Source organism: Festucalex cinctus, chromosome 5 (assembly GCF_051991245.1).
Source record: "Festucalex cinctus isolate MCC-2025b chromosome 5, RoL_Fcin_1.0, whole genome shotgun sequence".
NCBI classification, from domain to species: Eukaryota; Metazoa; Chordata; class Actinopteri; order Syngnathiformes; family Syngnathidae; genus Festucalex; species Festucalex cinctus.
The window spans coordinates 13,574,099-13,594,023 of NC_135415.1; the positions used below are offsets into that span (position 1 = coordinate 13,574,099).

The window sequence follows — 19,925 nt, forward strand, 5'->3', positions numbered from 1 at the left end:
ATATTCATTCAACTATGAGGTTAATTTTACTTTAATTATGGATTACGACCAGTTATTACGATCACAAATGCAGTCGTTTAAAAAACAAAACAAAACAATGAAATGTACCGTACGTGTATCGCTGCGTGATTGATTCAAGTATCGCGAGAGACTCCGAGATGTCAACATGTTTGATTACACCGTAAATTACTGCCATTATTACAGTCAGTATTAATACATTCATCTGTTAGCTTCTGGCTAATGAGCAGTGAAGTAACGACCTTTTGACGTTTCCAAGCTTTGCTCGGCTGCCGTGCACCAACACGACAGTCGAGGAAGCCAAAGGTAAAGTCTCGCAGCGTCTTGAGTCAAGTATCGCGAGAGACTCCGAGATGTTGGCAATGGGGAGCTACAACAATCAACTTCACGATGGCTAACGTGAAGGTATGTACTTGAATTTCATGTGTTTATGCTTCATTAGGTTGATCAAGTTAAAAGGTATACCCGTGTTTAACTGTTAGCTTCAGCCGTCTAAGTACTGGTAATCACGATTTGACGTTTAGCTTGTAAGCTTTGCTCGGCTACCTACAGCTAAAGCTAACATTACATACAGTAGCCTCCAGTACGTATAAACTACTATTTCGATGAGACTGTTTAGGAATTTAGCGTCATGCTGTCTAGTAAGTACATTTGATATGTGTTAATAGTTGTTCCTTTTTAAGTTGTTTTCACTTCTTTTATCTTGAGCTTAGCTTGTCTCTAGGCTGCACTGAGTTTCAAGTATGTTTGATTTTTCTTTTCATCCAATCAGATTTAAGCAGTGTATTGCCATGTCATGTCAATCTAATCTGCCTAAAATGTTCAGAATCAGTAGTGCTGGTTAATTTAAATTACATTAGTTTACGGGGCCAATAATAACTTCAGCATGACAATAAAACATTTTGTTGATTCAGTGCACATGATGAAGATGAAGCGCGACGATGGAGGAGGATGTTGTTCTTCACCATCGTCTCGAAGGCTCCGATGGACTGAGTGATTTAATCTCAACCACAGAAAAGCTCCTGGAGCCTTTCCCCTGCCGGCAATCTCCCGTCTTCACGCCGTGGTTCTCGCACCCGTCAGCACAACGCCCCCCGCCCATCAGACCGGCCAAACGCGCCCCTGTTATCAATGCGGAGGATGTAAAGTGTTGCCAAAAGGCATTAAAGGATAACGTCTCCAGAACCGCAAACCCGCCCACAGCTGAAAAGAAAAGCGTGTCCATCGCAGCAGCAGAGGCGGCGGTCAAACGGTCCTGGAGTGTGTTGGCTCGCAAAGGCGTTCGTCAGCGCTTGCCGTCACTCTCCAAACGCTTCCGACGCGCTATAACCGTACACGGGCTACACCTGTACCAGCGGTCCAAGTGGGTCATCCGTCAACAAAACTGTGGAGCCGCAAGGGACATCGAACAGGTAGAAACATGGCTGCCGTGTGTGACGTCAGCAGTGTTATTATAGTTTGGGAATTTTTCATTTTAGTTATTTTATTTTATTTTATTTTTTTATTTTTTTTATTTAGTTAGTTTTAATTCGTTTTCAGGATGGTTCTGTTACTTTTTATTAGTTTTAGTTATTTGATAAACGCTTAGTTTTAGTATTAGTATTTTTTTTTTAATGTGTATTACTTGTGCGCAATGTTTTAAAAAACACCATGGCAGCGACGTCATCTAGCAGCAGCCAATAGAAAAGCGCCTAAAGATGACGTCGCTTCTGTGTGACACACATTCAAACGTCCTTATTCCAGTTAATATAAAAATAAAATTCACAAGTATTCACTGCTCAGTGAGGTTACCAGCTCTATCGGCCTTCAAATTCCAAAAATTCAAATTAAATTAAATTTCCAAAAAATTATCACTAGTCACTATTTACGAATCCTACCTCTCGCTCCCCACTGCAGGTGTGGCGGGCTCTGAGCAGAGCCGCTCGGTGCGCCGGCTTGCCAACATGCAACGCCAACATCCAGCGCGAGCGGGTCGAGATCTGGGTGTTCTGCGACGTGGCGTACTCGGAGCACGTGGGCCACTTCCTGAAGGAGCGTCTGCAGCTGTCGGGCAGCATCAGACTGAGCGTACACAAGCTCGGAGACGTCTTTAGCTTATAGCGATGGCTTCCAAAAAAAAAACAAAAAAAAAACAACAACTCTGGAACACCGGTCAATTTCTGAGTTGCGTTGAAAACAATATAATGAATTGTTGACATAAACACTGTTATGCAAGTAATGTATATGGAACATGTGGTGACGCTGGGCTTGAGTCATGCTGTGTTGAATTTGAATGCGATGTCACTGAGTGTATTCCCCCAGCAGCCCTTGTCAAGGTGGTTCCCCCTTTTAGAATATGTTGCATAAAAAGCCAAAGAAGAAGTAAAACCCACAGAGTTAATACTTTGATGCTCACTGAACTCGGATTCCCAAAGTTTTGCTGGATTTTAATGCCTTTTTTTTTTTTTTTTTTAATGGAATTTGTTGGTCAAATTGTGAAATTAGTGGTTGCGGTGCATTTTTAACACACGCATACATAATGAAATTAAAAACATGTTTTATGGTACACTTGTAATGATATGAAATTTTAATGTGTAAGTAAAGCATAACAGATACATTGTCATTTAATTTCATGTGAATTTCCATGTATTTTATATTTTAACAATAAAGGAGGAATGTATTATTTTTTTCAAACAATTTAAAACTGTTTTCACGTGTCTTAATAAATCCGGCATGCTACCATCAAAATACCCCAAGGATCAAGAATTATAGAGATATTTTTTTTAATATAATTCAGTGTGTTTAAAACAAGCACCCAAGACAAATGAAGGCTTTTTAATGACAAAATGGACACATTGCCCAATTCAAATACTCGCCGGCTCTGGCGTTGAATTCACGGAGCAATCAAGTCAAGTCACAAGGCCAGGATGTTTTCGGCCAATCGTTACATTTCCCCCGGAAACTATATTCCCAACTTTTTGTGAGTAGTGTTAACAATCAGAAATTAATGTTAGATAACATTGCAGCTCTGCATACCTTCTGACTTCATTCAACACGATTGACTGCATTAGTGGTTCTTGAACGTTGACCAGCCTATTGCGCCTGCTACATCATTGGTAGAGAAACTATGGATGGATTTAGTTTTAATGTAAACCCCCACTGTTATATAACAGCGTGGTGGCAGAATGACACATATTTTCAGAAGTCTTCATATAGACTTCCTTTTACCTTGATATATTTTTTTGTATGTGTAAATAAAGGTTTATCCAAATATACACTTAGCTCTGGAAAATCAGCCGAGGGGCATTATCTCATGACCGTTGCGTCTTCGTGACACCCCCACACACTCACTCCTTTGTTGCTACGCAGCCTCAAGCTTGACAGGAGAAATCTGGGTTAGCGGATGTGACGTCAGGACCCAGCCTCCCACATCCGACTGCGACGTCTCCTAAAACACGCTTATCGTTAAACGCGGAGCGAATACGTAACAAATTGTTGATAAAGGAAAGATTTTTGGCACATTTTAAAATGACCAATATTGAAAATCAGCTGTGTTTGGGCGACAGGACTGAGCATTAAGCCTCCAACGTGTGGGGTTGTTTTATTTTGAAAGTGACTACAGTCATTTTCAGCCGTGTGTTGTGTAGCACGACTCTCACGTCCTCTCTTTCACACATAAAACACACAGATATGTCCATGTATACATGGGTAAAATATTTATTCAATAAATATATACATGTAAAGTTTTAGATCGTATTTAAACCTATATTTCGTTACTGTTAGTTAAACAGAGTATTGTGATATTGTATTGTGATAGTCCTAGCCGGATGTACTTCGTACCTGCGCTAACTTGACTTGTCTAGCTGTCTACCAAATACTGTCGAAAGGACTACGAGCGAGCAATTGTCAAGTCAAAATAAACCAAATTACAGGATATTTCTCTCTTTTGGATCACTTTCTGTCGAGTTCCGCGTTCACCGCCGCGTCATGAGGTCCACTTTGTGTACTGCTCGACGCTCGCTGGCGAACTAAAAAGGTGAGAACAGTGGAAGCAGCTAACAGGCTAAGCTAACAGAGGCACGCATTGTGGTTTCCTGTTTCCTATTTCTTCTTCGTTCTCGCTCCTCGCTGCTCTTTGCGTCGTTTTCTCTCGAAATGTTGATTACAACGTTCTAATGATTACGCTCACTGCGAAAGCGTTTTGACACGTAGCAGTCAGAAAGACAGTTAATCATTTGTTCGATTTTAGTGCACGTCAAAGTAGGGCAGCTGACGAGTGACGTCACAATCTTGGCGACCAGAATCAAAGAATAATAAAAAATAGAATATATTTGCTTTTCGGAATATTAACAACTACGTAAATTTGAGCTACATACTTCTGTATTAAAACCGGCATTGTTTAAAATTCAGAAACTATTTTGAATCTTAACGCTTTAATAAAATACATTTTTTTGTGTTGTACGTTGCGCATTTTTAGCTAAAAAATGAAATATTGTGCAAAATATAGTACAAAAATGGGAATATGTATTATAGGATAGGAATGAGGTATTCTGAGGAGATATGAAAAAAAAAGCATTTTTCAGTCGTTTTCAACCTCTATTAATTGAGATGAAACGGTGCTCTATAAATGTCATCTAGTATTTTATAACACTGTATTTAAAAAACACAAAAAAAAAACACATTTGAAGTGCTGAAGAGTAGCCCTTCTGATACTTTGAGAGAAACCTTTTCTATTCATTTTGGGGATGCTTCAAACTGGTATAGCGGCAACTTCATAAATCATCAAACATTGAACACAGTACTCATGATCCAAATGCTTCTGGATTTTGAACATTTGTATCTGGGTCATGTGGTGTGCCTTAAATAGAGGAGAGACAGAAAGCTGCTGCAGGCCCTTTTGGCTGCAAGTGAAAAAAAAAAATCCATTAGTAGAAAATCACCACCTACAATTTGCACAGTATCATTTAGAAAATTCAAAATTGACTTGATACATTTGAGGGAAGAAAAGATCAAATTGATTTCATCTGTCTTTAACAGACTTTAATGTATGTGTGTAATATTTTCTATATTTGATAAAGCAAGGTCCTTGAGTTTGAATGTACATGCGTCAGTTGTAGTCGCATGGGTGGAGCTAAATTTGAGTGGTGTTAAAGCATAAATGACGTGCAAAATATCTGGAAGTGAGCATTCAAATACTCTATTGACAGGTCAAGTGAATGAATATAAACGGTCATAGAGGGATTGCTGAGCTAACCTTTACTGCACGTTTATCCTTCTACTGATTCCAGTCATCTGTCCATCCATAAGCATAAAACGCAGTGGAAAATAAAATCAGAGATGTATGGTAGAAACTACGGCTTTATATCCTAATTATTATAAGTATTATTAAGGGACCAAAGAAGATGTCATATTATTCATGATGCATTTATTTGATTAATCAGTTATTGGAATTTTATTCTGCCAAATATCGGAATTGGCGTCAGCCTCAAGTAGGGGTGGGAGATATGACGATGTTAGATCGTCTAGGACTTTAATGTGTTGACGATCTCATAAAGCGTAACGATTGTCAAGATCATCTGTGGGGCACATTCTGTGCAGTTCAACATTATGTGGGCTCAAGCTTGGTTTTTGCTTGACACATCCGTGAGGTCCACACAACTCCGCAGAGCGAAATGACGCAATTTCAGCATCCTCGCATTGCGCACATGCGCACCTGCGAGAATTTGTAAACTACGGACGAGCAAATGCTGTCGTAAACAGTGTTTTCTACTTTCCAATTCTGTGTTTTATTTACTTTGCTAATTCATCCCGAACTGTTTTTGTCAATTAGTTTATTGAGGAAAAAAACATTTTCAACTTCTATGGTGTTAAGCGCTCTTCACACGCCGTTGGCACTCTTTACTGCCTCCTGTATTCTGGGAGGTACTATTTCAATTAAAACCTGTTCAGAAAGCTTAGTTGGCTTAAGATGTCTTTTTTTTTTTCTTTTACGGTTTTATATACATTTAAATGTTTTAAATTTTACAAAAATGTTCAGAAATATACAGATTAGTCTTAAAAAAAAAAAAAGAATCATGATAAAATCGAGATCGTGATTTTATTTTTAAACAATCGGTATATGACATTTTTACCATACTGCCCACCCCGAGCCTCAAGAAATCCTTATCGGTCGTGCCCTAGTTTATTACGGCGTTGTCATTACCTGACTTCCTGTCTTGTCGCAGGTGTAGCCCTCGTCGCCCGATGTCGCCTCCACCTCAGCTGAGACTCCTGTTCATGAACGGCGGCCTAACTCGCCATCTGGCGCTCAACGGATGACACGACACTAGCGGACATGGAGACGGGAGAGACGCCATATTTTCTCCCACGCCGTTCTCCGCGCTAAACTCTTCCACTCAGGCAAAAGGCTATTTTTATATTTGCATTCAGGGACTTCCCTTTTTTTTTTTTGTTCCCTCCTTCGCTTCGCCGAAGCCATAGCGCCCGCTGCCATCATGGCGTCGGAGGGCTTTCAGTACCGCGCGCTGTACGACTACAAGAAAGAGCGCGAGGAGGACATCGACCTGCATGTGGGCGACATGCTGCTGGTCAGCAAGGGGGCGCTGTTGGTGCTCGGCTGCGGCGCCGGCGCTGAGGAGCGACCCTCCGAGATCGGGTGGCTGCCCGGCTTCAACGAAACCACGCAGGTAGGACGCCGACGCCACGGTAACCAGAAGGCAAAGAGGATGTATCAACCGGCTCATTTTGCAAAAAACAGGAAAGCCGTTATACCAATCCGAGGCCAGTATTTTATAACTTTTAAACGGTCTCCACTGGCAGGAAAAGGGCGACTTCCCGGGCACCTATGTGGAATTTGTGGGCAGAAAGAGGATGTCGCCGCCCACGCCCAAGCCCCGACCCCCCAGGCCGCCGTCGGCCGCGTCGATGAGAACCGACTCGGAGTCTGAGGGTGTGTGCGTGTGCGTTGGGGTCGCTGCCGCGCGTCCAGTGCCGACGCTGACTCGTGTTTGCTTGTAGGCGTCACGCTGCCAGATCTCCCCGAACACTTTGGACCGCCCGACACGGCCCCGCCCCTCCTTAGCAGACTAATGGAGGCTGTCGAGAGCAAAGGTACGCACGTGGGTTGCCGTGATGGTGGGCAAAATATGGCCTGTGATTGGCTGAGCATAAATTGACTTGAGCACTGTCGCATTTGTGATGTAAATGTAGTAAATATTTCTAAAAATTGGTACTCAAAACGTATTTAATAAAATAATCTGCACATTTCACATATTTTAATAACTAATTGCTGAATTTAGTATAATTAAATAAAAAGTGACACAGATAGTTGATGAATTAGTAAATTAATTGTAAATAATGCAATCATCTTAAAAATAAATGTATTAGACCCTTTTGATTAAAATTTGATATTTATTTGAATAATAATTGCATATAAAATATAAATAAAAGCATGGGAATAAATTATTTTATTAAAATACACTTTTGTTTACAATTATAATATATATATCATGAAAAAGGAAAAATCTTTATTTTGCAATTAAAATTAATCATTTTATGCATATACAATTTCTTCAAAATAATTGTTAAACTTTATTTATCCGTTTGCGACACGCCACCCCCCGCTCTGCGATTGGCTGGAGGGGCGTAAACACTGTCTTTCCACAGAAACGTCCCGCTGTTTACAAAACAAATACAAAATGGCAAAATACAGGCTGGGGGCGGTGGGGGTTTAGGACAAAATCACAACCAGAAATGAAGACAAGCCCTGATCAGTAAATCGAGAAGTAGTTCGTTTGTTTAAATCCTGTATTTAAAAAGTGCCTTTTCCAGAGTCAATCTCAGACTGGCCCTTTAACACATAATAATGATAATTAAATGAGAATGAATTTTCGCATTAAACCTTTACAAATACTGTACATTAAACATTTATTAATAAAAAAAATAAATAGGTTATTTAATTATAATGTAATTCTAAATAATAAGAATTAATTATTTATCATTAAACAGTTTGACAGATACATTGAACATTTATTTTAATTGATAATTGGTTAATTATTAAATAATTGTACCTCCAAAAAATCTGAATCTTATTTTCATGAGTGTTGTTGTATGCAGGCATGGACAATCCTGGTGTGTACCGCGGCAACAGCGCAGGAAGTTTGGATACGAGGCAACTGGCCGAAGCCGGTGAGGAAGTTGCGCGAGAGTCGGCCGGGAGGCTTCGATACTGTCGTCCCTTTTCGTAACCTCGGGGTTTGTTGTGGTTTTTTTGTTTTGTTTTTTTTTAGACCTGGAGCAGATGGAAGTGTCGGCGCTATGTGACGGCGTGGTCCGCTTCCTGCAGGAGCTTCCCGGGCCCGTCCTGCCGTCTTTGCTGCAGGCCGACATGATTCACGCCGTGCAAGGTGCGTCGTCACCGCTCGGCCTATCACCTTCTCGCGTTTTTTTTTTTTTTTAACGTTTTGTTTTTGTTTTTGTTTTTTGTTTTTTACAGTTTATAATGTGGTACTTGACTAGTTTTTATTTTATTTTATTTTTTATTTTATTTTTTTATATCATGCTACTTGACTTAGATTTATTTATTTAAAATTTTTTGACTTGGATGTTTTTTTTAGTTCATAAATATATATATTTTTTCAAAATATGATTCTTAACTTGTTTAGGTTTTTCTTTCTTTTTTTTTCTTTTTTTTTTAATCCTGTTTTTACTGTGATGATGGCTCATCACTTTAGTGTTAATTTTATCCTGCATTTTTAAATTTAGTCTCAGTTTTAGTCCAGTTTCAATCACGCTTGTTAGTTTTTATCATAGTTAGTCCACCCCATCCCATTTTTAGTCTATTTTTAGTCGTTATAAATTGAGCATTTTAGTCTTTATTTTAGTCCAAGGAAACATCATTTTATTCGTCTAGTTTTAGTCAGGACAATGATTTTACCCCTGTATATATTTTTTTGTCAGCAGATATGTTGAACGTTTCATATTTAAAACTATTTCACGTAAATTTTCTCTCATCTTTTTTGATGAAAAACAACTTAACACAACAATTACATTATATCAACAAGTGGCTACTATGGCTCCATACTACGAGCTAGTAAGTTAGCAAGCAATAGTTAGTGGTCAGATTAACATTATTGTTGGAACATTATAGTCGTTGGCTTTAAAAAAAAAAAAAAAATTGTTAACAAAATTAAATAATTTTCAACTCGTTTCTGATGATGAACTAAAATGTCCATAGATTTTAGTCCAGTTTTTTTTTTTTTTTTTAAGTGAAGTACATTTTGATGTGGTTGCTGACTTGTTTTTTGACATGGTTCCTCAATCGGAGCTTGATTTATTTTTGGTTCGTTTCTTGTGTTTTGACCATTTTTATCTTGAATTTCGATATGGCACTTGAGTTTTTTTTTACTTTTTTGTCCTTGGTTGCTGGTGTTTTTATTTATTTATTTTAAATAATGGTCCTCACATCTTGACATGATTCTTCTTATCCTGCTGCTGCCGTTCTCCACCCTCAGAGGTCCGAGACCCCGAGGAATGCGCCCGGGTGCTTCTGGGCGTGGCCAATTCTCCAACCTGCGCCGCCCAGTATGGCCTGACCCTGCTCAGCGTGGTGCGTCACCTTGCCCGACTCTGCGTGCACGCTGCCAGCAACCAGCTCAATGTCCGAGGCCTCGCCGAGACCTTCAGCCCGCTGCTTTTCAGACAGACCAGCGCGGGGTTAGTCAGTCTATTGTATACACGCACGCGCCAGTTTTTAGCTTTGTCGCTTTGAACCAGCTCAGTGTGAGGGTGTTCAACTTTTGAACCCTACAGCGAGTATTTTTGCATGTGGCACTGAACAGTCTCTAAAATGAATGCATAATATTCAAATAAATGGTTGTTGTGCTAGTTTTGTGTTGATAAAGTAATGACGTGACTTTTCTTATTGTGCTTTAAGCTGTGAGTCAGGTCCAGACCCACTGATTCAGGTCCTGGAGGTTCTGATTAGCACCGAGCTCAATGTGAACCAGGCTGCTCCAGGTAACATGCTAACACGCTAACTTGCTAAAACACTAACCAATGATCTGAATATATGACTGGAGAGCCGATAGGCCGCCATATTGCTCCTCCCAAGAAATGTTTCTCGGCATAAGATCTTTTACATTTACAGTATTTTATTTTTATTTTTTTCACTCACTCACCCACAGAAGCTTAGTGTGTGAATGAGTGAGTGAAGAAAAAAAAAATCCGTGCATGCTTTCAAATTGCCGCGGGAGTGACGTCACGCAGCTGACACGTTCGCCCGGCTCCGTTTGCGACACACCACCCCCTCGCTCTGCGATTGGCTGGAAGGTTGTAAATATTGTCTTTCCACAGAAACGGCCCGCTGTTTACAAAACAAACACAAAATGGCAAAATACAGGCTGGGGAGGTGGGGGTTTAGGACGAACTTACCACAAAAGATGAACAAAAACACAGATGTGTAGACAGAGAGAAAGTTAAAGTGTGTACATCCTGTATTTAAAAAGTGCATTTTCCAGAGTGAATCCGGCAGACAGCCCCTTTAATGATTAGTGATAGACCGATATGTTGGGTTTTTTTTCAAAGCCTATACCGATACAGATTATTAGTAGTCAAGGAGGCCGATAACCGATATTTCAAAGCCGATATTAATTTGCAGTAAAATGGAAAATAAATCTTTTAAACTATATTGGCAGATTTGTTTAAAAAATTATAACAAATATTGCAGCGCTTCCAGGGTTATTAGCATGTGTTAAGCTTAATTAAAATAATAATAATAATAATAATAATAATAATAATAATAATAATAATAATAATAATAAAGCAAATGAATAGATCCCTTAAATGTCAACATAATTTCTTGATTTTTCTTTTTTAAATAAAAAGTGTGGGAAGTTCCTTTTTTTTTTTTTTTTTTTTTTTTTAAATAAAGTGGAAATTTAAATAGATCCATTAATGAAAAGTTCCCGTATCTCACTAAGTGACACATGCATGCGAATGTAGCTAATTTGGGGTTTCAGTTGGGGTTCGTAAAACGTTTCAAAAGATCTTTGCAGTGGAAAATTGTGTGAATATGTTCCAAATGTGTTTACGACAAATAAAAACTGGCTGCATATCTTAAAATTCCTGATGAAAACCCCAAATTTGCTACATTTGCAAGTAGTCACTGCTCAGTGAGATACCAGCTTTATCGGCCTTCAGATTAAAAAAAAAAAAAAAAATGGCCGATGCTGATATTTGTCAAAATGCCAAATATCGGCACCGATAATCGGTCTATCCCTATTTATGATGTTTACAGGAGGAAACTCGTATATTTTTTTTTAATTGAAGAGTTATAGCTGTAATTCAAGAAAAGATGCTCGCGAGATGGGAGGAGCAAGATGGCCGCCTTGTCTCTACAACGGCTTGCACGGGCATGTATGGGCTATTTCAGTCATATAGTCAGATCTGTGACACTAACACACCAAAAGTGTCACTCAGAGCGCTTTATGTCGTAGATGCATTGGCTTGTCAGTCATGTGATTGACAGGTATCACTCAGGCAGTCTGACAACTCGGTGATGATGTCACTTGTCAATCAATAAGGAAGTGTGACTGGCGCCATGTTAGCCAGATACGGCGAACGGGGTCAATAATTGGCCGCTTCTGAAACGATTACATCATCGTTTCACCAGGATGCAGCGGAGGGTAGGGGGCTGTTAGGGAAGAGAGAGGAGGGTGATGTTGCCGTGGCGATATCCCAGCTGCCTGGGGATTGGCGGCGGGTGAGTGGTGATGTCACACATCTCCAAGCCACTCTCCTTTTCGGCTGCCTCTCAGCCGCGCCGACAGGAAGTGGCAGTCGGGGGAACTCGTGACAAAAGCGTGCGGACGCCCGCCGCCAAAAACAGCATCAGCAGCATCGGCGAATGCGCATGGAGCGCCAGGAGGCTCGCAGGGGCCGGGACTTGATCCTCTGTTACATCAACATGAAGAGTCCAGGTAGGGACGACACCTGGTCCAGCAAGAGCAAAGTTAAATGCTCAAAGATCAGAGGAGAGCGTTCTGGGTCGTTTGTTTACGCTTTTTTTTTTATTAATTTTTATTAATTTTTATTTATTTTTATTTTTTTTCCTTAGTTCTTGACACACTATGTTGCTCACCTCTTCACTGGTTTTGTGTTGAGCACAAATCTCACCCTTACATAAAAGTAGTGCTTGATGTGGTCCATGACGGGGGTTTTGACCATTCCTGTCTTGGTCCTTGATTTAGTTCTTTATGGGTTCTTCACTGTTGTTGTGGTTTTTGACATTGTTTTGCCACTGGTTGTTGACAGTTATTTATTTATAAAAATCTAGATTCTTGACATGGTTCTTCAGTTGATTTTGATGTGGCTCTTCACTGTTTTTTTTTTTTCATTCTTTTTTTCTTTGTTGATGTAATGATATCCAAAAGTCACAATACGATATCACGATATGAAGGTCACGATACGATAATTATCACGATATTGTGGGGAGGTTGGCGATATAAAAATGGTCACAATATTGTAAAAAAAAAAAAAAAAAAAAAGAGCTCATACTAAAACAAACAAACAAAAAAGAAACACACAATATTGTGCTTTTGTACATTACAGCAATGCATATAAACAACCTAAATTCTATAATAAAGCTTAAAGGGATACTTCACTTACTTAGCCCATTATAGCAACAAATAGTTAGTATTTTGTCTATAATTAATTTGATACTTTCATTATTTTTCACGTACAATTAGTACCTTTAAAAACACATTTTGCAACTGGCTGTCAGCTGAAAATGACATCACAAGGGCTCATGTAACCAATCACTGCTCAGCTTGTGAATGTCACGACCAAACCTAGAAAACAGGTGAGCTGTGTGATTGGTTGCGTGAGCCCTTGTGAAGTCATTTTCAATCGACAGCTCGATTGCAAAATGTGTTTTTAAAGGTACTAATTGTACATGAAAAATAATGAAAATATCAAATTTATCATAGGCAAAATATTAATGTTTGACTGCCAAAAATGACTAAATAAGTAAAGTATCCCTTTAATAATGAGCACCTGATAATTCACGCACAGAGTTCCTCCACATATTGACTCGCTTCACAAGCATATTACGTGCCCCTTCATCTGACCATTAAAATGGATTTTAAACATAGAAGAGCTAAAACATGCCTTGTGAAAATTCAACTGCACTAAAAACATAGCCACCAGAGGGTGCTAGAACTGCACAAATTGGTTTCACCCTGACTTTTTTTTTAACAGGTGTGCTAATTTTATTATCGTGACATAACCACAACGATATCACGATATTGCCGTTATCGTTACATCCCTATTCCTTGATGTGGATTTTCATTTAGTTCTTCACTTGTTCTTAACAGTTTTGTAAGTTCTTGACATCACTGTGATTCTGGACATGGTTCTTGAATCAGTTTGTCTCTGGTTCTTGAGTATTTCTTTGCCCGCATTTTTCATCTTAGTTCTTGACTTGGTACTAGAACTGCTTTTCAACTTGTTTATTAACATACTATATTTCCATTTTTTGAAGCTCTTCTTTTTTGTCCATTCATCTGTCTTGATTGTGATTCTTGACAAAGTTGTGACTTTTCTTCAGTGCTTCTTGACTTGGCCTGAGATGTTGACTTCCCCCTTCCAGGCTCCGATGTCACAAATTTCTGTTTAACGAACAAACAAGAACTTGAGTGGGGTCTCCATCTTTCGTTTCAGCTTTACCTCCCAAACCCGCGAAGCCGTCCACGCCGGCCTCCGCGTCCGCCTCCGCGTGCACGTTCAACAACAGCATGGCGCTGCACGACGCAGAGTGGTACTGGGGAGACATCTCTCGGTAATGCACAACGCAATAAACACACACGCACACTCGCTCAAAAGACACTTCCGCTAATCTGCCGCTTCCCGTTTCAGGGAGGAAGTGAACGAGAAGCTGCGGGACACGGCTGACGGCACCTTCCTGGTGCGCGACGCCTCCACCAAGATGCACGGGGATTACACGCTCACGCTCAGGTGAACGTTAGCATCATTAGTGATAGACTGATATGTTGTTTTTTTTTTTCCCAAGGCCGACGCTGATAAGTAATAATCAAGGAGACTGATAACCGATATTTCAAGACGAAATTCATTTCACATCCACACTGATCCATTATTTCTACAACTTTCTATAAACTTTCACATTTAATGAATTGATGACATTTAAATAATATAAAATAATGTTTAAAGCCCATGATGAAAGTTTACCAGTTAATATACAAATTAAATTTTAAAAAAAGGAGGGGGCGTGTCACAAATGGGGCCGGGCGAATGTGTCGGCTGCGTGACGTCACTCCCGTGGCAATTTGAAAGCACGCACGGATTTTTTTTTCCTTTTTCACTCACTCATTCACACATGTGAGTGAGTGAGTGAATGAAAAAAATAAAAATAATCTGTGCGTGCTTTCAAATTGCCGTGACTGAATGTTTCTGTGTGCGTGTGTGTATACGTACATGCACAGGAAGGGGGGCAACAACAAGCTGATCAAGATCTTCCACCGCGAGGGCAAGTACGGCTTCTCGGACCCGCTGACATTCAGCTCGGTGGTGGAGCTCATTAATCACTACCGGCACGAGTCCCTGGCGCAGTACAACCCCAAGCTGGACGTCAAACTGCTCTACCCAGTCTCCAAGCACCAGCAGGTGTTGTTTTCATTATTGCCCTGGTTGAGCTCTTATGCTCTGCTGCCACCTGCTGGCCGTTTTTGTAATTATTACCATTTTTTTCACCCATTCTCTGCAGTTGGGAGGCTGCATCAAAGCCTTCTGTATGCTCTAGTCTAGCATAAAAAAAATTAAAGTAAGAAAACGTATAAATACTTCTTTGGGACATGTAATACATTAAAAATAGAACGTATTCATACATTTTTGGGATCGAATGAGTTAAGTGTTATTTGAGATTGTAGATTGTTTATATTGTTGTGTAACATCCATGAGGCGTGACACGGCATTGCTGTTATGTACAAAAGCAAAATATATATATATATTTTTTAACAATATTGTGACCTTTTTTATATAGCCAACCTCCCCACAATATCGTGATAATCATCGTAACGTGATGTTTGGATATCATTACATCCCTACTGTAGGCATGGGACAGGGGCTAAGTCCTAAAATTGCAGATTCAAATCTGACTCGAGTCACTCCTTCTTTGTGTCCTCTTCAGGACCAGGTAGTGAAAGAGGACAGCATTGAGGCGGTGGGCAAGAAGCTACACGAGTACCACCTGCAGTACCAGGAGAAGAACCGCGAGTACGACAGGCTCTATGAGGAGTACACCAGAACTTCTCAGGTGTGCACACACACACGTGCGCATGTGACTTCCTGTTTGGTGGAGGTCTGGATGGTGACGCCTCCACGCCGTCCGTCCGCAGGAGATCCAGATGAAGCGCACGGCCATCGAGGCCTTCAACGAAACCATCAAGATCTTCGAGGAGCAGTGCCAGACGCAGGATCGCTTCAGCAAGGAGTACATCGAAAAGTTCCGCCGCGAGGGCAACGACAAGGAAATCCAGAGGTAGGCTTGTTGCCCAGGCAACCCCCAGCCGAGGTGTTGCCATGGAAACCTGGCCCGTAGGAAGAGCAACCCCCCTCTAAGCTGGTGGGGATCAAAGCACGAAGCTCTTAGTGTGTCTGCTATTTTATCTGCTAGCATAATTGCTACATTGTAAGCTAGCGTACGTCTCCTAGCGAGCCTTGCTCAATTATTGAAGACCTGAACTGAAGTGCGGAACCGTTCAATGGTCCTGTTCCCGTCAGGATCATGGAGAACTACGACAAGTTGCGCTCGCGCATCAGCGAGATCGTGGACAGCAAGCGCCACCTGGAGGTGGACCTGAAGAAGCAGGCCGCCGACTACCGCGAGATCGACAAGAAGATGAACAGCATCAAGCCGGACCTCATCCAGCTGCGCAAGACCCGAGACCTGTACCTCATGTACGCCACCGCCGCCACCAACGACGACACGCCGTCGTGACGTTCAGCTAACATGCATGCTCATGTTTTTATACAAATGTGCGTGTATGCAGGTGGTTGACCCAGAAGGGGGTCCGGCAGAGGAAACTGAATGAGTGGCTTGGACTCAAGAACGAGACGACAGAGGAGTAAGACGGCTCACACTCAACATAACAGGAAGTCACATGTCACACCAGGAAGTCATGACACACACCAGGAAGTTACTTGAAACACATACAACAATGTTGCGATGTTGACACAACAGGAAGTCGCATGACTTGCAACAGGAAATCATGTAACACAGGAAGACGTTACAACTGACAAGAGGAAGTCGCATGACAATAGTGCAGTCACGATTGAGTATTTTTAATTGCTAATTTTCAATCGACTAATCGGATTCATTTTAATTTTGCATTAAAGTGTTTTACAAAAGCATTTTTCCCCCCTGATTACTGTTTATTAGCCAGTGATTGGTGGTTATTTCGTACTTTATATTCGGAAACTGATTTAAAAGAAAAAAAACAAACAAGGTTTGCGGGGGTTTGATGTACTATGTTACCGGTTTGGGCATTATTTAACTCATTTACTCCCAGTCATTTTCACAGACGCAATCCCGTTCGTTCCCGACTGTTTTACTGGATTTTGACTGATTTGGCAAGGCCCACAGAATATTGTGGTCCATTGCTATAAAAACATGGAACCTATCAAAAGAAAGATTAAAGCAGCTATATGTAAGATTTAAAATTTCAAATCTCTACTGCCACCTGTGGCCGAAAACAAACTGCACGCTCGTACACGCTGCGCGCACTCGTACGTGCACGACCTCAATACTTTAAACTATGTTTTCAGAGGTAAGAAGTTTTATAATGTTCTACAAAGCTGGCCACTTCACGGAATGAGGCTCTCGATCCCCACTAAACAATTGATGTCCACGGGACGTGCAGATCATATTGCTTTAGTCGGTCGAAGTCCAGTCCTGTGCTGTACTCCAAAACGATGTGCAAATTACGTCAATTAATTGGACCTCATTCCGATGTTAATATGCAGTTACATATTGTAGTCACCACGCTCGACGGACGTCAACCTGATTCTAGTCATTATTAGTGTATGTCGCCCCCAGGCTAGCGTCATTGTGCATTAGCCGAAAGGTGGGCTGTCATTTATGGAAATTGACGATTGTGAAAAACATATAGACCCATTCACTACTTAGTGTGATATGGCCGTGAATGTTATCGCCATTCAGTAGTACCGTTCACATTCCGCTAGTATAATGTAGCTACAATAGGCTGTTTTCACGGAGGAAAATAAGGCGACATTTAGCCTGATTGAAACGCCGCGGAATGGAACGTCTGTTCTTCATAAAGTCATTCTGTTCCATTTCATTCAACTTTGCCGCCCCTTTCACGCTAAATGTTGCCGTCCACCTCACTTTCACCCCAATAGTTACGACCGAGAAGTGATCGATCTTGAGGTTACTGCTATTTGAAAACAACACATTTTCTTCTAAATGTCAAGATACTCGCTTCTTACCTTTTGGAGTAGAAAGAAAGCCAGCTGTGAATCACTTTTCTAATCCAAGTCCGATCTCAATGCTCTCCACCGCTGAAATGTCAAAGACAGAGGGCGGGAAATTCGAAGGATTCGGACCGGACGCTTCCTAAATAATATTGGCCAGAGGCTTGTAGGAGTACCCATTGTGAACAGCTAAGATGTAGATCTACTAATTAGAATATGTTTCAGTCATAAATGGTCAAATAAAAAGATAAGATATTTTTTGGGAAATCCTCCATAGAGTAGCTTTAAAGTCTCTTCTTTCATTAGGAAAAAAAAAAAGTATATTTCTGTGTTTCCGTTTTGCGGCAATTACATTGGAATATAGTTAAGTTTAATCATTATTCACATTCATGGTGAAAACAGTGTCAAAAAGAGCTTGTTGCAACATGTCCCTGGTTGTTCTCTTATACTCTGCTGCCAGCTATTGGCCATTTTATTAAATAACTATTATTTCTTTAAGCCACTTCTTCATGTCAGAAGCGGCATCAAATCCTTCTGTGTGTTCTTGAATTAAAAAATAATTAAAAATGTGTAAATATGTTTTTGGTAGTGAAGGACATAGTATTAAAAAAAAAAAAGTGTTTGCACGTTTTTGGGTTTGAATGAGTTAAACGCGGATTTTCAGCTTGGCTTCAGATTTCCACAGAAAGTATATTTCTGTCTGTTTCCATTTTGTAGCAATTAGCATAAGAATCTAGCTAAGTTTTATCATTATTCACAAATCTTTTTAAAATTGTAGAGCAACAGCTTGTTTTCAATATGGCCCTGGTCGATCTCTTATACTCTTATACCCGTTTTTGTACTTAATACCAATTTTTCACCCGTTCACTGCAGTTGAGAGGCTGCATCAAAGCCCTCTGTATGCTCTAGCATTAAAAAAAAAAAAAAAAAAAAACGTATAAATACGTCTTTGGGACACTGACATTTAAAAAAAAAAAAAGTATTATGTTTTTAGGAGCAAATGAGTTAAACACCGGAGATAATCAGACTTCTTTCATGAAGGACAACAGAAATCAGTGAACAATTACTGTTGATATGTTGAAATCGGAGGATTTGGCTCCAAAGGATTACTCGATTATTAAAAATAGTTACATGACAATGACACGTACATAACAGCAGGAAGTGAAACAACAGGAAATCACACAACACGCAGGAAGTCAATGACATACAGAACATAACATCAGGAAGTCAGACAACACAGGAAGTGACATCACACACGACGTCACATGACTCATGCTGGCAGTCACGTGAACCTGACACACTTGAACACACCACTTGGACTCGATTTGTTTGCTAACTGTATCTATTGTGGTCCCTAGCGAGTACAGCATGGTGGAGGACGAAGAGGACCTCCCTCACCACGATGAGCGTTTGTGGCGTTTGGGCAACATCAACCGCGGTCAAGCCGAGTCGCTGCTGAGAGGGAAGAAGGACGGAACCTTCTTGGTCCGAGACAGCAGCAAGCCGGGATGCTACGCTTGCTCCGTCATGTACGCTTCACTTACTTCCTGTTTCCTACTTTATAAAAATTTTTTGGCCCACAATACCCCGCCTCCAAACACTCACTCACTACATCCCTCCATCCAGGGTGGAGGGCGAAGTGAAGCACTGCGTGATCAACAAGACGAGCACGGGCTTCGGTTTCGCCGAGCCGTACAACCTGTACGCGTCGCTCAAGGAGCTGGTGCTGCACTACCAGCACACGTCACTGGTGCAGCACAACGACTCGCTCAACGTCACGCTCGCCTTCCCCGTCTACGGCCAGCAGCGGCGCTGACCCGACCCGACTCCCGCCTACTTCACTCCAGCATGGCCGACTTGCCCCCATTAACATCAAATTGCAGCGAATCAATGCAGTTTTCATGACCTATGTTATATTTATAAAAAAAAAAAAATCCCTATAGTTGATTAATAATAATCACTATATCAGGGATCTTACGTGGATTTTTTTTGGTTTGTTTTTTTGGTTGTTTTTTTTTAGGAATAAGTGAATGATTCCCAACATTTACTTCCTAGTTGGTTTGCAGCTCTTTTGTGACATTAGCTGTGAAATCACCCGGCGACCCCGCCTCCTTCCACTCACGGCTGACTTTCAAAATAAAAGGTACTGAAAGTGGCCAAAGCTGCACTGTGACATGTGGGCCGCATCATTCCAAAGACTTTTTTTCCAGGACTCAGGTGCTTGTGTCGCTTCCCTATTTCCATTACCGTCGGAGAAGGAAAAAAACAAAAAACATTTCAATGTTACGTCAGTATTTTCCTCTACACTCTTATTTTGAAATGCAAAACAAAACACTTTAAGGTTGACAGTTGTTTCTGCACTTGGATCAATAAAAATTTTGTTCCGTAGTTTGACACTTGAATCGTTTTTTCCTTCTCACATC

At 40.7% G+C, this 19,925-nt stretch overlaps 2 protein-coding genes across 4 annotated transcripts; both read left to right on the forward strand.

The window, feature by feature from the left end:
* The first annotated feature begins 216 nt into the window (after positions 1-216).
* shld3 (shieldin complex subunit 3) lies at positions 217-2,686 on the forward strand. 2 transcript variants are annotated; one of them, XM_077521849.1, is made up of 3 exons: positions 217-423; positions 933-1,430; positions 1,915-2,686. In XM_077521849.1, the coding sequence occupies exons 2-3, from the start codon at positions 960-962 to the stop codon at positions 2,116-2,118; spliced, it is 675 nt and encodes a 224-aa protein (XP_077377975.1). In that variant the 5' UTR covers positions 217-423; positions 933-959; the 3' UTR covers positions 2,119-2,686. The 2 variants fall into 2 exon arrangements, with proteins under 2 accessions (XP_077377975.1, XP_077377976.1); XM_077521850.1 differs by lacking the exon at positions 217-423 and adding an exon at positions 458-659.
* A 948-nt stretch (positions 2,687-3,634) lies between these two features.
* LOC144018968 (phosphatidylinositol 3-kinase regulatory subunit alpha-like) lies at positions 3,635-19,890 on the forward strand. Of its 2 annotated transcripts, XM_077521699.1 has the most exons (17): positions 3,635-4,033; positions 6,222-6,683; positions 6,817-6,946; positions 7,015-7,107; positions 8,113-8,184; positions 8,286-8,402; positions 9,510-9,711; positions 9,932-10,014; positions 13,717-13,834; positions 13,912-14,010; positions 14,496-14,676; positions 15,200-15,325; positions 15,408-15,550; positions 15,793-15,969; positions 16,062-16,136; positions 18,861-19,031; positions 19,129-19,890. In XM_077521699.1, exons 2-17 carry the CDS (start codon positions 6,492-6,494, stop codon positions 19,316-19,318), a joined length of 2,169 nt encoding a protein of 722 aa, XP_077377825.1. In that variant the 5' UTR covers positions 3,635-4,033; positions 6,222-6,491; the 3' UTR covers positions 19,319-19,890. The 2 variants fall into 2 exon arrangements, with proteins under 2 accessions (XP_077377825.1, XP_077377827.1); XM_077521701.1 differs by lacking the exons at positions 3,635-4,033; positions 6,222-6,683; positions 6,817-6,946; ... (3 more) ...; positions 9,510-9,711; positions 9,932-10,014 and adding an exon at positions 10,913-11,975.
* The last annotated feature ends 35 nt before the right edge of the window (positions 19,891-19,925 follow it).